The 15,562-nt window shown below is 36.8% G+C and overlaps 1 protein-coding gene and 1 long non-coding RNA gene across 2 annotated transcripts; one reads left to right on the top strand and one right to left on the bottom strand.

The window, feature by feature from the left end:
- The first annotated feature begins 1,790 nt into the window (after positions 1–1,790).
- On the top strand, positions 1,791–8,202 carry LOC135680815 (uncharacterized). Its single transcript, XM_065195015.2, has 4 exons — positions 1,791–2,373; positions 4,895–4,963; positions 5,421–5,474; positions 6,191–8,202. Exons 1-4 carry the CDS (start codon positions 2,257–2,259, stop codon positions 6,428–6,430), a joined length of 480 nt encoding a protein of 159 aa, XP_065051087.2. The 5' UTR covers positions 1,791–2,256; the 3' UTR covers positions 6,431–8,202.
- Positions 7,361–11,835, bottom strand: LOC135680818 (uncharacterized). Its single transcript, XR_010515531.2, has 2 exons — positions 10,257–11,835; positions 7,361–9,229 (listed from the first exon to the last, which is right to left on the bottom strand). It is a non-coding gene; the product is annotated as an uncharacterized LOC135680818 (long non-coding RNA).
- Positions 11,836–15,562: the final 3,727 nt, after the last annotated feature.

Below are 15,562 nucleotides of genomic sequence, written 5' to 3' on the forward strand. Positions count from 1 at the left end.
GCTTTATTTCTTTATTGCCTTCTGGCATTGCAATGACTATTACTTTCGATCCAGCAGTCGAGGGATATTCGGGGCTCCAGACCCCAAACTTAAAGCATTGGGGTCTGAGGCTCAGGTTATCAAGGGAGCAATGGCTGCTCTTGCAAATTTCTTAGTACACTGACGTCAAATTGAAATTTCTCATCTTTTTCTGTTAAATGTTGTTGGATTGTTGCTTAGTTATTTGTAGCATTATGAAGCGTTTTTATTCTACCCACGCTGGGCACCAATTTTTATGAACGCTCCAGGATTCGTTTTAGCTCTCACGGTGGCATTTTATAGAAGATAAGCTGATATAGTTATATACAGATTCATTTCAGATCCTCCTCTTTTTCTCACTTTGTTAATTTATGACTATATTTAAAGAAACCCACTAATGTCTCTTCGGCAGCTTTTTCATGGCTAATATTTAGGATATGACCATCGAACCAACAAAAAACTGCATTGCCTGTCAACCAAAAGCTTAGTGAATAAAATGCTTACACATAATGGAGAATGCACAAGTCTGCATACCTTTTTTTATAAGAACCAGTTAATTTTTGCTGAAGCTCAATATTCTCACTTTTGAATAGTTTGAGGCTCGGATGTTCTTAATGTTATTTTTTACTTCAACATTGATTTTTTCTAAAACTCTATACTTTTAACTGTTTCTAAGACCATCAGACAATTGTTTTGCATAAAGCTTCTCTATCTTTCAACAGAAGGAAAAAATTTAGGTTCGAAGCTGGGCCAGTGGTGGATTTAAGGGGGGGCAACTAGGGGCAGTTGCCCCTCCCTTGACGAGTCAAAGCAAGTCTGGCGTCCCTTTTTTGGAAATTGTGCGCCCCTTCTGAAGAATGAGAATCAGGTGAAAAAGTTTCTGAGACCGATAGGTTAATTTGCTTCAAGGATTACCTCAAAGTTATGTTGTTTATTCCAAAAATGGATCTAAAATGTTGTATACAGCGTACTCTCGTCATCAACCTCCGATGTTTTTTAAAACTAGATTGTACAATAATAAGAAGCTGACCCTGATCAAGATAATATGTAGTAAATGGCAGTGGCATGCTCCGGCAGGACATGCATGGGGAATTAAAGCGTCCTTTCCCTCAACTAGCTTACAGGTCCAGCCTTACCCGACTGGTACCACCTGGCAGGGCTCCCTAGCTCAGGGCTACGAGCGATGGCCAACGGCTAACTCGGCGGGAGACCGGCAAGGAGGGTGGATGAGCTACGACTCCAAGGGTCAACGGCTTTGGGCGGAAGAACGCCTGGAAAGAGGGATGGTGTCCCTTTAAAAACATTGTAGATGTGGTTCTGGGGGCCCATCTCTACTATTAGCCCCTTAGTTTTATCTATGACCATGACAACAAACCAAAACTCAGATTTTGGGATAGTTGGAGGGTCATGGTAGCCAACCTTCTGATAGAAGATGGTACCTGATGATGATGTAGTAAAACCAACTAAAAATGGAGATTTCATCCTAAGTTAAATATTAATCAAAGATGCAAGTGACGTATCCTTTCAGGGACCAAACACGACGTACATTTTAATCACAAAAGCTGCCATTAAGTCGTGTTCAGGATGTCGTGAAGCGGAGCTTTACAGTGTCTTAAAATCTCATAAAAGATATAATCATGATAAATATTTTTATCAGACTGATTTATGGTGATGTTTTTTGCTATGTGGAGGTCGCAGTAATTAGCTCTCAGGTTTTTTGAAGCTACGTAGCAACGTCTCGAAATCGCTTCCTGTTGGTGATGTCGCTGTGGAGCACGACCGGCTTCATGCTGGTGGGATTGAAACATGTCTCTTTTGCAAATTATCTCTCTCCTTGTTATAATTAAGTCACTATGTTGCAGAAATAGGTGTTGGAATTTTGATAATGCTAAAGCAAGGCGTTGTAATGCACGGAAGACAGTCTGGAACTAGCAAGGAAGACATCAGATCGAATTTTCCAACACGCCCGTAAGTGGAAATACATGTCAAAATAATCTGATGATAAACTGCATTTGCAGGAATGATGAATTAGCTTTGGTTGATAAAGATCAAGCAAATAACATAAAATTATTCAGGATTATCTGAGGTATCCGTTCTTGAGGTGGCAATCAATACTTCCAAAGTTAGGAAACAGTCATTAAGAATTTCAAGAGAGAGCAAGTGAATCAGCCAGGCCCTTGATCCGAGGTGAAGAACAGAAAGTGGTTTCAAACTTTGCAGCGTGAAGTGCACCATACGATGCAGTTCTCTGAACGTGTAAATATTTGGGTCTACATATTGCTGTTAGCATTTTTGCTAAGTCTTGCTAAAGATGAACTAGTAGATGCCAGAAGAAGGACAAAGAAGGAGAAAAAGGTATTGCAACAGATTTGGTAGTTTGAAAATTTTCGTTTTTATTCTTCAGTATGTATGTGTGCTATATAGGTTGTATGCACCAGTCGTCGCCTGTTGCAGTTTATGTAGATAACTTATGAAATATAAGGGTTGCATTTCTGCTTTTTTTAAACAAGAGTAGCTCAATATAGAGTACGTCGTTTTTGGTGCTTAAAAAACCCATTAGCTTTTAACTGTAACTTTTACAAAACTAGAGTCCTTCCCTGTTTTGTTCTGATCTTTCAAGACTTTTTCTACAGAATTTCTAGAGTTTATAAATACATGTATTTTCTACATTCTTCAAGTTTATAAAATACTAACTGTTACTCTCGAATACTAAACTTCGGGTTTGGATGGTATGTAATCGTGCATCTAGGAGAAATACAATATTTGGCTTGGCTTGGCAGCTATTGCCATGCATTACTTAACAAAACAAAGTAACAGCATTTTATAAGTTGATAGACTAAATAGTCGTGTTCTTTTTGCTTGTTTTCAAGCAGTTTTTTAATGTGGTGCTTAAAACCTGTTTCATTTGGCATGGTAGCAAACAAGAAATCAATTTCAATTTTGCTAGTGAATACATTTTTGCTTCTCGTTTTGTTATGTCTGGTTTTCATTGTTCGGATTTTAATTGGCTAAAGGTCAGTGCTGTTGTCAGCTGAGTGCATTTTTGGCAGGACGTGCAGTCCAAATTAACCAAAAGTCTCTGTTATGGCAACATTGGAGGTCTGCAGGGGTGCAGTAGCACAGAATAGATGTGGCCTGTGGCAGTAGTATCAAAAAATCAAGGAATCCCCCGAAAAATTACTATCCTTGCTTCCTACACATTGCTTCTATTTTTTCCAGTGAATATTATCCATGAAATTTTATCTTGTTGGAAGCAGTGGCTAGTGAACTGCCCTAACTTATGAATGTGTCAACAATTTTTTTTCTCTATATCCATTTAACACCCTAGACAAGATGTACTAGCAAGATTGATTTGTTCACGCTGATGGCTCGCTATTTCGCCATCGTTATTAAACAGTTTGCAACACGAATTTTGTCATAACAAACATTGCTGAGCAGTGATTTGAAGCCTTGTTGGGAACTTTGTCAGAATGGAGTAAGGAGGTGCTTTAGGGAACCAAACCCCCAATATTTCGGCATCGTTTTCTTCTCTATGCCACAATTTGAGGTTCAAGGCGTGACCCTTCATACCTACTTGTTTACTCTGATCCATGTTCTTGCAAGAACGGAAGCTATGATATCCGTATTGCTTTAAACTGTAAATTTGTGACGGTATATTCAAATAAACGGGTCTCTTTGCTCCTGTTTGCCTGTATCATGAGTCTGTGATGCCGATGGAGGGTATGACAGTAGCATGTTGGTCATAGCAGTTTTGCGGAAATGTCACTTGGTCGGCATGGAGAACACAAAAACTCCTTTGCGTACTGTGCAACAATTTTGATGAGCCTGTCCAATTGAGGGGCAAATTAAAACGAAAATATCCATGATTTTGCGAGGGTCAGAGGGCCACTGTCCTCCCTCTGCCCACCTGGCGTAGGTGTCCTTGCATAAGGGATGATTTTTTCTTGGTATGGTTATTTTACTATTTATGTAATTTCTGATAAATCGTGGAAGTGTACCTGACTTTTGTCAGCGATTTAGGTACCCTTTGACTTTCATAGCCCTTTTTTCACTTTAGTTTAAAATGGTAACATGCAGTACTAGCCATATTAAAGCTAATTTAAACCAACTACACATTTTTTATAAGAACAATTTTATAAGAACACGAGCCTCAAAATTGGTCAAAAGTTAAGAACAAATCAATAACAAGCTGAGGCTGAGCTTCTACAAAGTTTTTTTCTCAAAATCGGGGATTATTAGCGATGTGTGGGTGCTTTTTCGGTGAATATTCAAACCTGTCGGCATATGAAGGTTGTCTCACTCACTTTGTTGGCAAATAAGGCCTGTGTTGACGCAAGAATGTATAAATATATATATATATATGTTAACAAGTTAAGAATCTAACAACAGTAACAGTAATAAATGAATTACTAAATACACAAATGTACAGAAGATTCCCTGTAATTTTTTATAGCTCACTTGTCTATATAAATGGTTTCTAAATGCGGCATGAGCAAGAAATCGCTGACATAGTCTGATACTTGCTTTAAATTTGTTTATATTTGAGCTTGAGGTGATTTCTGTGGGAATTGAGTCTCTTTTCTGCCTTACTCCATTATCCTTTTGCCCTCGACTTTTGGAGCATTCATATCTTCTTTGCTTTATGGCTAGTTTTGATTTTGAATACAGAAAAACGATTGTTTCAATAGAAAAAGTTTAGTCGATAATCTATTGTCTAAACGAGCAAATATCTTTTGAGCTGGAGGAGCCATTGCTCCCCCTAGCCAGCAGATTAAAGAAAGCCTTGCTCTTGAGAAAGAAAATAACTTTTGTCCAAAGTTATTGTAACAAGCCAATAGCTTTAAATCTTTCAAGTCAATTGCATTTTCTCTTCCAGTGCTCTTTACGAATGACAGAAGACGGACGGTATTCGGTTGTTTGCTCAAAGTCAAAGGTTGGACGCAAGGTAACATATGATAAATTTAAATTCTAACAGTAACATTGACAGTATATAAGTAATTTCCATAACACACAGTTATTTAATTCTATGTATTCCAAATCTGGTTTCAGTTAAAGAAAATGAATTCCTATCACGTCCATTTTATTATTGAATACAGTTATATGGAAACCAGGCTTATCTGAAGCATCTTAATATGGAAAAATGTTTTTAGAACATTTCTTGGTTTTCGATCGAAAGTATGGGTATCATATGCTACCTTTCAGCTCTCTGGGCCCATCACCGGACAATGTAAGCTGGAACTCTCTGGGCCCATCACCGGACAATGTGTGTTTTCAGCAAACGTGAAGAATTGCTTATATTCAAAAACTATTACTGTTAAAAGGCTTTGGAGATTTCTTGTTTATATTTTTCATGTTGATGTAACCCTTTCATCAAGATTTAACATCTAAATTCAATTAATCAGGCGTCAAGAAAAATGGAGCGAAAAATAAAGCAGAACAAATTTGTCAAACCAAAAGTAAGTTTGATTGACTTCTCGCTTTTATTTAAAACGTATGTTCCACACCATCAAACTATTTCACAATTTCAGTATCTCTAAGTCAGGTTCTTCTTATTGCCAGGCACTGCGGGCAAGAGGGCTAGGGCCCCCTGCTTTTTCCCAGTAACAGTAGCATGAAGAATTTAGAAATTGACCACAAGTCAAGCCCCTTTTGAATCGGTTTTAGCCCCCAACTTTTCTCAATGCTCCGAAATGCCAGCCATTGCGCTCTTTCCTTTGTCCCTTTCATTGTGGCTTCTTGAATATCCAGTGCCATTGCCCCCCCCCCCTTACAGCAGCGCCCGTTTTTCTATTCAGTGGCGCTTTATTTCTTACGCGAAATATACTATTCAATTCAATAATCATAGACATCAATTTGATTTCACCATGTCTGAGGTTCCTCGAGTTAGCATCAGTTGAAACTTTAAGGAGAAGATAAACAAATCGGGACACCTTGACCCCCTCATTTTCAGACAAGGCGCAATTTTGCGTCGCCTATTTCTTAGGAGCGCAGTAGGGGCAAAAATTCGGACGAATTTGGTACCTTTCTGGAGCTGTAGCTCCCTGCTTCTTGCATCCACTGCACCCCTGGGTTGCATATTTTAATTATGGGTTACATGGGCAATGGCCTAAATAGATTACGTCTCCAACGTCTTTTTCAAAATGAAAATGTCACCAATTTCACAATTTTGTAGACAACTGGGAAAGCAGCCATGCTGGAAAAAACATTGGAAACAACAAGAACAGTAAGAAACAAATGGAAACGGGGAGCAATGGTTTGCAGAAACTCATTGACGCCCTGGGTTAGCAAGACTGAATTTCATCATGGTGAAATAACTGTCGGATGTGGTCCACGAGAGCTCCTTCAAAGATTTTCTCTTCAGAAACTGGCACATAAATTAAGATACGAGTACACGTGCTGTAGTTTGTTCTAAGTTGCTAGAAAGTTTTAACTTATCGCTGTATAGCTCTTTACATATTTTGCTGACAATTAACGATTTTCATCATCGTTAATAGGTTTAAATATTATGATTCAAAATTTGAATTGTGAAATAATGATAAAACCAACATTAATTGTTTTTAAATTGTAAAGTTATCAGATTTTATGCTGTCATTCTTAAAGTTTTTTTTAGAAAATCTTCAAGTAAAAATACAGTAGAATTCATTAAACGTTTTTCTGAAACCTCTCTGTAATATTGACAAGCTGTTAACTTAATGACCGTTGGTAAACTTGCAAAAAATTATCCGGTGATAAAGGGGAATTACCTAAGATTATATTCTTATCAAAGGAAAAATAACTTTCAATCGAAGAAAAATCACTAGCAAGTGCGAAATCAACCACCCCCTCTGCAACTCAAGAAATTACTACAAAGTGACGACGTAAGATTCGCAATTATATTTTCTCATCCAATTACCCCCCCCCCCTCTTTTTTGGCAAAACATGGTCCACATTATAGATCTAAAAAAAACGATAAAAATGTATTAGGTAGTGGTAGGTCATATTTTTCGAAATTCACCTGAGTAAAATACACAAGGTATATAAGGCACCGAAATAAGGCAAAAGGGCGTGGTCTAATGGGAAATGCTCATTACCCATTGACCTTGCAGTAGCTAGTGCCACCGTTGTCAATAGGTTGATTATTAGTATCACAGGGCTACCAAAAAGGAGGTCACAGGGCCACCAAAAAGGGGGTCACAGGGCATGCATTTCGGCAAAATTCGTTGTTGATAGTTGATATTAAGCAACATTTTCTACTCTATTGCCCCCTCAAGTTGAAGTTTCAGGCATGGCTGTTCAAAGCCTTTTGCTAAGCAGAATCAATGTTAACAGCAGGTTTCTTTCTTATGAGTGCCAATAAAAAACGTTTCACAGAATCATTAATTTGATGCTAATCAATTGGAAATTACTATAGTAAAATAAATAGATAAAGCTATAAAAATTACAATTTAATTTACAATTTATTATCTGAAAATATAAATTAAGTGATAAAATTGTTAGATTCTATCTGTACAAAATAAATTAAAATCACATAGTGGGGGGTTTCATTTAATACCTACTAGCTTTTAATTGGGAAAAAGGATAATTTGAAAGAGGCCAGGCATAAAAAAAAGTTTCGTGGGCTGGGGCCAGAAGATTCAGCTAGGAAGATCTGGATGACTGATAGTTGGTGCTAACCAATATCGTCTTTAAACGCATTCCTTAAAAAGGTTTTCTACTTTGTTGATTCATTTCATCTTAAAATTCTGAAGTCAATCACAAGCACCACAGAGAAGGGGGAATGGGGGCTATAGCCCCCCACTTTCTCCAAAAGACATCAAGAAGAAAGAAGTGGACCACCAGTCAATCCTCTTTTTACTTGGTTTAGTCTGCCTGCTTTTCTCAACCTCAAAGGTGACTGAATCAAGAGGCTAGGATTATGGGGCAAGGGGCTAGATGGTGGTTGAATCAAGGGGCTTGTGCCAGGAAAAAACACCCTGTAGAATGGCGCATTTCTTGTTGAGGGGCTTCATCAAAAGTTGGGCTGACTTTCTATACTTTATGCCCCACTATAAAGTTCAAGTCATCATCCCTAGAGGTATCTTGTTTCTATTCCTAAGATATTGAGATTCTCTGATACAACAGAAAATTTTGCAGCAAAAATTGCCTGAACTATGAACTGAAATGATTAGGCTACAGAGTAAAAGGCAGAATATTTTGAAAAGGAAATTGTTATGGCAAAAGAGCATTCTTAAAATCCAGATTTTGCTGAATTCTATGTTTATAATTTCAATAGTTCAGTTCTCATTGGGAACTGTTTTTATCATTAATAAACACTCTTTGAGTGGCTATCTTGAGAAATTTTCAATCTATAATCAAAGAGTATTGCTTTTATTCATCCACAGGGTTAGCCGTCCATATTTCACCCTATTTCCATCTTACAAAATTCATAAACTGTTTAGAATCAATATGCAGCAAAGTTCTATGAATCAGGACTTTCAAAGTGAAATTCTCTTTACTCAAAGTGAGAGGGTATCTAGCCTTCAATGGCCTAGCAGATTCCTTTGATAAATTGAAAAAAGTATTTCTACATCTTCACTTTTGCAGCTTCACTTTTGCAAGAGTACCAAATCACTCCTTCTGCAAATTGTTTTGACCCATGCTCTGAGGTTCAGAATCTGTATACAGTTTACACTATATAGCACTTGCCAGGATCAAAAACATTGTTGGATATTCTTTAAAGATAGAAAACCGAACCCTAAAAAGTTGGACCATACAGGGTTTAACAGTTAAGCATTGTGCACAGTTTCCCTAGAATGTGTCGCTTCTTCATATGTTGGTGGGTCAACCAACAACTCATTATCTTGACATACCACATCAGAATATGCTGGTGGTGGCTCAACGTTTTCACCTTCTTGATCATCCTCACTTGACACCCATGTTGCCTCTGACACGTCCATTGTTAAATCTGATGCTGCCAATCCTGAAGTTCTATGTGATGCAAGAAAATTACGCATGTTTTCCCGGCTTGCTCTACGATCATTACGTGCCACGATCTCAGCTAGTCTATTCCTCTGGTACCAAGGTACAATAATTCTTTTGCAAAAATGGAAAAACATCCATACCAAAATACTTGCAACTATCAGCACCACTGACCATATAATTCGTTGTGATTGGACCATTTTTTATCAAGGTGGTTTCCTTTCTAGTATCATTATAATGATCAAATCTGCAGCCAATATCAAGAATTTTTTTACTGCAAAAGAGAATTATCAGAATTCCATAAACACAATTGTCTTCAATTTTACTTATTATTGTCATTGATTCAATTTTTAAATGTTATTGTCATTAATCGTTGATAGTAACAAGGCAAATATGAATCTTTATATGGTATTTATTTATGCTAAATATATATCTTTAAAAATAAATAGCACATAAAATCATAAATCATATTTAATCATAAGATCTAAAACAACTATAGTTTAAGATACATTAAAGAGAGTTTTGCTTCTTTGTTTGATGTTAAATTTTATCAATATTTAAAAATCTTTAAGATTTGTACAAAATCTGCAATGAGGAGATGGGCCTTGAACTTCGAATAAGGGGGCATTAATCTAAGAAATAAGTGATTATTAATTATCATAAATATACCTTGCTTGAAAGAACACCGGCCTTTGCCACAGGGGAGCCAGGGGGCATGCCCCCATTTTTTCGCTAAATAAAAGACTAAAATCAGCTTGATATATTTATAAAGATAAACCTTTAGATTACAACAAAACATTGAACCAAAGTCCACACATGAAAAAAATGACTGCCGCAACTAGGAGAGGGGGAAGAGACCATTTTCTTTACATAGCTGATCCCTCCAATGACCCCCGTTTGGGACTGTTACTGATCAATATACTTCTATTAACAGTAACAATGCTGCTGAAATATATGAATCTTGTTTTGAAGTAAATTCCGAACCAGTAGAACGACCAATAGGTAAGGTCAATTTTGTAACCTTCGACTTTTGACACACTTTTATCTTGCAATTGAAAAAATTACACAGTAAATGGAAAAATTCACGCCACCATTTTTAAAATCAAAGGCGTGAAAGATATGTTATGTTCTCGTATTTGAGCTGAAAAGTGACAATAAAAACAAACCTTTAACTGGGCCTAAAGCAGCCCCAAAGAAGTGTTATAAACAACAGAAGATGTGTTGGCATGGCCCATGCCATATGGGAAAACTACAAATAACACTAACTGTACCAATTGAAAATAAATTTGAATTATATTTACCTGATTTTGATACTTTCAAAGACAACAATTCAAAAGGAGCTTTCTTTTACATATTTGAATTTGTTTTGGTCCATCATCCAGCAGCATAGTGTACTTACCAGGGTTGCCACTGTATGAAAGCCAGATATACCTACAGCGCATGCGTTTTCTCCCTACTTTCTCCCTACGCATTTTTCCTCAATTATCCCTACAAATCCCTACAATTTCGGAATTATACCCACGAAAACAACCCACACAATGACAAAAAACTCAATTCGCTTTGTAACCTGTCTATTTAATGAAGCTGTTATAACTTTAGAACGATATAATATAATAATATGATGCAAGTAGCAGTTAAAAAAATATAAACCAAATTAACACAATAAAAAGGGAAATTTGCTTCAGTCAAACTGTTCAATGTTCAGTAAGTAGTCGGTCAAACTGTTCAATGTTCTCAACGTCTTCCCGGTCCTCTGGCACTGGAATAGAGAGACGATAGCCTAGCACTAACTTCAAAACATCCAGGGAACTCTTCACCAACTCGGATTACGGCCTCAATCGTGCGAACTGCCAATCTGTTCCTCAATTTTTTTTGTTACAATATATTTTGGAGAATGTGTTGGATCAACTTTGAACGCGAGATGCATACCAGGGACGGGGAATTTCATTGAGTTCAATGTTTTTTGTGCAAATAAAAATTTACCCAAAGAAAATTCTTTAATCTTGATTATACCTACAACTTGAGCGATTTATACCTACATTTTGCATTTTATCCCGTAGGTTTATCCCTACAACCTACAAAAGGCAAAAAATCCCTACTGTAGGTAGAAATCCCTACGAGTGGCAACCCTGGTACTTACATACCAAGGGCGAAGGTTGCTTGGCGCATGCCCAGCAGCCAAACAAGTCGTCTACATTTATTTCTGTTGTTTTGACCAATAAAACAAAGTTCGTTGTGTGAATAGTATCTGAAACTGAATGTGACAAGAAACAGACGTTCTAACCATCTTAAAAATATTTAAAATCGGGATTTTTTTCAGAAATTTTTCGTGAAATATACCAATATAGCCCATCTGCAAGTATTTGCGAAAAAATTCCGCAAAAATCAGCTCTTGCAAAATTTACTTTCTTTAAAACCATTGGTAGGTGAGAAACTTAAAAAGTGAAGCAAAACTTATCCCTTGCATCTACACTCGGGTCTTTTTAATACGTATCAACTTTCTATAAGTATGTGAAAACAACTTTCTATAAAACGAGGATTGAGGTAACAAAACATTTGAACGCATTTGTTTTAACACTCGAGTTAAACTTGAACGTTCTCTGTTCAAATTCATACACACAGATTTAGATTTTTGCAAAGCAATTTATCATAAAACTTTATGTTGTTGTAAGGAGTCAAACATATTTTTTGTCCTCATAAAATCGTTTTCACGTGTCGCTTATAAAACCATAATTTTGCCATGGCAGGGGCACCTGCCTTTGCATGGCTCAGTGAACCAGTAAATCTTTTACAAAATGTATTATTTTCTGAAATAAGTAAAATTATTTTTAAGTAATTTGAGTTTTTGAGAAAGTATGCTTGCTAGCGAAATGTGGGGGGGGGGGGGGGGTTGTGTTTTTTGATTAAAACCCTAACAGCTAGAGCAGGTCGCATTGGCTGCCTCTGATTGCCTGGTTTGCCAAAATGTAAACAACTGAAAGAAACAATGGCAAACTTTACAAGCACTCATGTATATCTTTATTTGCTTGACATGTTTTTTGAAATGGGATTTTAAAACAGATTTATAAAAAAATGTCCTGAAAGCGGGAGGTTGAAAGTGGAAGAACGGGAGAAGGACTCTCAAATCGGGAGACCCCTGCCCAAATCAGGAGAGTTGTGAATAAACATTTTGCCTCTTTGCTTGAGACCCCAAGTTGATTTTCCTTATATTAGGGGGCCTATTAGAACCAACCATGGAACAACAAGCAATTGGCATTTTATTATATATTTTTCATTCCTTTTCCCAAATATTACTTTAGGCAAATATAATAAAATTCACAAGAAAAATCCTTTTTCCTAGTCTCCTACATCGTTTTAAGGAAACCATAATTGTTTCCAAAGGAGGGGTGGAAGGCTGAATTTGCACTTGCAAATTTCTACTGTATTGTATCTTTTGGCAGGGCTTGTACTCCTGTGACCATAATAAACACAGCACCTTGTCTACTTTCCACAGCTTATTAAGATCCCTTGATTTCTGTTCCAGAATTTGTTATCATGACAAGTATACAATAAAGACATTGTGAATGAATAGCTTAAAATCAACAAAAAAAATGGCTAGAAAATTTCGATTGAATTCATAAAAGTCTTTCATCTGTTCCAAAATGAGTATGTTGCAGACCTCCACATACTAATTTTGACTCCTTTGTAAAGTAAAACCTAGCTTTCAAGATCTCTTTTTTAAAAACCACAATTTGGAGGCACAACAATAGATTGAATGAATCCAAATACGTAAATTCATGTAATTAGTGTCAGCATCAGTTTAAATACAGTTTCAAATAATCAGAATGATCCATATATTGGCATTAATCTATTGCAAAATAAATAGTAAATCTTTCCTTTATACATTTGATTGTGCAAAAGACTAACCAAGAATAGAAAAAAGGTGCATATATTTATAAAAGATTGAATGTTAAATAAGACTAAGCAACATTCATGGAAAAGGTCCTTTGAAAGAATGGGAAACTATAACGCATAAAACAAAGAAGATAGCCCTTTGAAAAAAGTTGTTAAGAAAAATGAAATACAGGAGTCCCTATGTATATTGATAGAATATCATGCAGAAAACGAAGCTCATAAGAGTAAAATGGAACTAGACTTTTGATGTGAAAAGCTACTCACAATTTACACCCATTGGGGCAGAGAGATTCCTGGTAATTGGGAATGTTCTATTTCCTAGGTAACCAATGGGAAATGTTCTAAACCCTGAGCAAGAGGCATAGAAGTTCAGTATTAACCCAAAAGGGCTTTCGCTGCAAAAATTCAAGGTCCAGTTCATTATTGTAAAACATTTGACAACCAGACCAAGAACAGAATATTAGCAAAGCAACACCCAGTGGTAGCAATTAGTAATTCTCTTCTAAACTTATCTCAAAGTAAGCTAATCTTGATATAGAATCAATATCTGGTATTGTGAATACAGCTATTTTGATGCTTCTGGATAACTTTTATGTGTACCTTTTAGCTATAGATCAAAGAAGCATGTTGCTAATACATGATCTATCTTTTGCAATTAAACAATGATTAAACATGTTTTTAACATACTTTTAAGCCACAAATGATTGCATTTCTTAATGAAATCACAAGATCAGCATTGTTAGTTATCTACATCAATATAAAACTAAGTTTCATAACATTTAAAAATATTGGTAAAATAATAATGCTAAGATTGTTTAACCAATCAGTTTCCTTTGACAGCATCCTCATAGCTTGGTGGAGGAGGCATGGATTGGCTTGAAAAGTCTGGTTGTTGAATTATGCCATCATACGATGGAGGGGCTTGTGGAACATATCCTGGTGCCAGTGGAGGGGCTCTAGCTATGCTTTGTCCTGAAACAATTGGTGCTTGTTGCGGTGCCAGCTCAGCATGAGAGAGTTCACTTCGATTTTGATTAGCATGGCCATTTTCAAAGTACTTTGCAATGTATTTCTGGTATAATTTGTAACTGATATACAATATTAAAATGATCAAAACAGCGACAGTCACCCATATTACTGCTACTTTTGCTGCCATGATAAAGTCAGAAATTGCTCATAGATAGGTGAGTTTCTCTCCCAACAAGATATCAGTTATTTTTTTCAAAATGTAATGCTCTTATATGACGGATTAAAATAATCTATAGGCTAGCAATTATTTCCACCCATCCAGCCTAACTTCAGCACCAACAGATCCAGACATTGAAGTTGCTTCCAGATTTAGCTTCTGATTTCAGAAGAAATCGCCTTTACACATTTGTTCGGCGTCTTTCTTCTCTAGGCTTCTTACTTCTAACGTTTAGTTAATAAACTTTAAAGAAAATCAACCAAACTTAATAAAATTACGTTTGCTGTGTCTGCAGTTTAGCGATTTGGAATCGAGGTTGGAAGGGCGTTTGTGTGGTTTAGCCCCAAACAATAGCGAGAAGCCATTACTCAAAACCAATACTACACAGGCACCGCGGAGTAGGGGGGGGTTGGATGGCGGGGCTTTAGCCCCCCCCCCACTTTTTGCAAAAATGACAAATATATAGTACTCAACTACCAGTAAAGCCTCTTTTTATAAGGTTTTAGCCCCCCCCCCCCCACTTTTTTTAGACCCCCCACTTTTCTCAACGCTCCACGGTGCCTGCTTCAACGATATGGATACGTGAGAGCTGCAATGCTGTGTGTATGATTGCTGAAAAAGAACAAGGCTTTTTTATAGAGGGTTGTTGTCGTCATTGTTTGACCATCGTTTAAAGAAATGAACTATGCTGGAACTATGCTGGAGCAACGCCTTGATTTAAGTTGTTTTACTTGGCTTCTAAAGGAAAAGTATCTGGCTTTGAAAATAGTACACGCAATATTTTTTTCAAAAAGGTCACTTCTAATACTTTTTCCAAACAGGGGGGCCTGTGCCCCCGTGCCCCTGGCTCCGGCGGCCCTGCACAGCAAAGGCGAATACAGTGACTAGAAAAAGCAGTACAAAGTGAAGTTCAATGTCAAGGGCACTTTAATTTGTACCCGTTGCCTCCCATCCTGTGACGAGACAGGTGGTTGTCCCACGTTCCTATTTGCTTGTGTCTTAGATTTCCAAAGTGTGAATTCATCAAAATTCCATATCTAGAATGTTTACTCTCTAGCCACATAACACTAAGAATGAACACCAAGAAATGCCACTAAAACCTTAAAAAATTAATTAAATTTGTTGCCAATAGATTGCCATGTATAACGAGAGTGAAAACTGAGTATTTTTGCTCATTGCCATTTTGACCTGGTTTATAGATTTTAGAAGGAACATCAGCACAGCTGATTTGTGAAAAAAGAGCACAGCTGATTTGTTTCTTACACATTCAACTGTTTTGTACTCTAAGGCCCTTAATAGAAGGGGATATTGATAATTGTGGGGGTCAGGAATTTTTCAAATAGATTAGCGGGAGGGGGTCTTATAAAGTGGAGGGGGCTGGAAATGTGAAAAATCTGAAAAATCACGTGATGATTCTTTTTTGGGGTCTAAGTAAGTTTCCAACTTAATTTCTACATACACTGGCATTCATTTACAATAAAAAAACGTGATTACCACAGCAAAGGAAAATTTAGCCATTTATAAAAA

The sequence above is a fragment of the Rhopilema esculentum genome, chromosome 18, assembly GCF_057945365.1.
Source record: "Rhopilema esculentum isolate cy_ngs chromosome 18, ASM5794536v1, whole genome shotgun sequence".
In the NCBI taxonomy this organism is placed as follows: Eukaryota; Metazoa; Cnidaria; class Scyphozoa; order Rhizostomeae; family Rhizostomatidae; genus Rhopilema; species Rhopilema esculentum.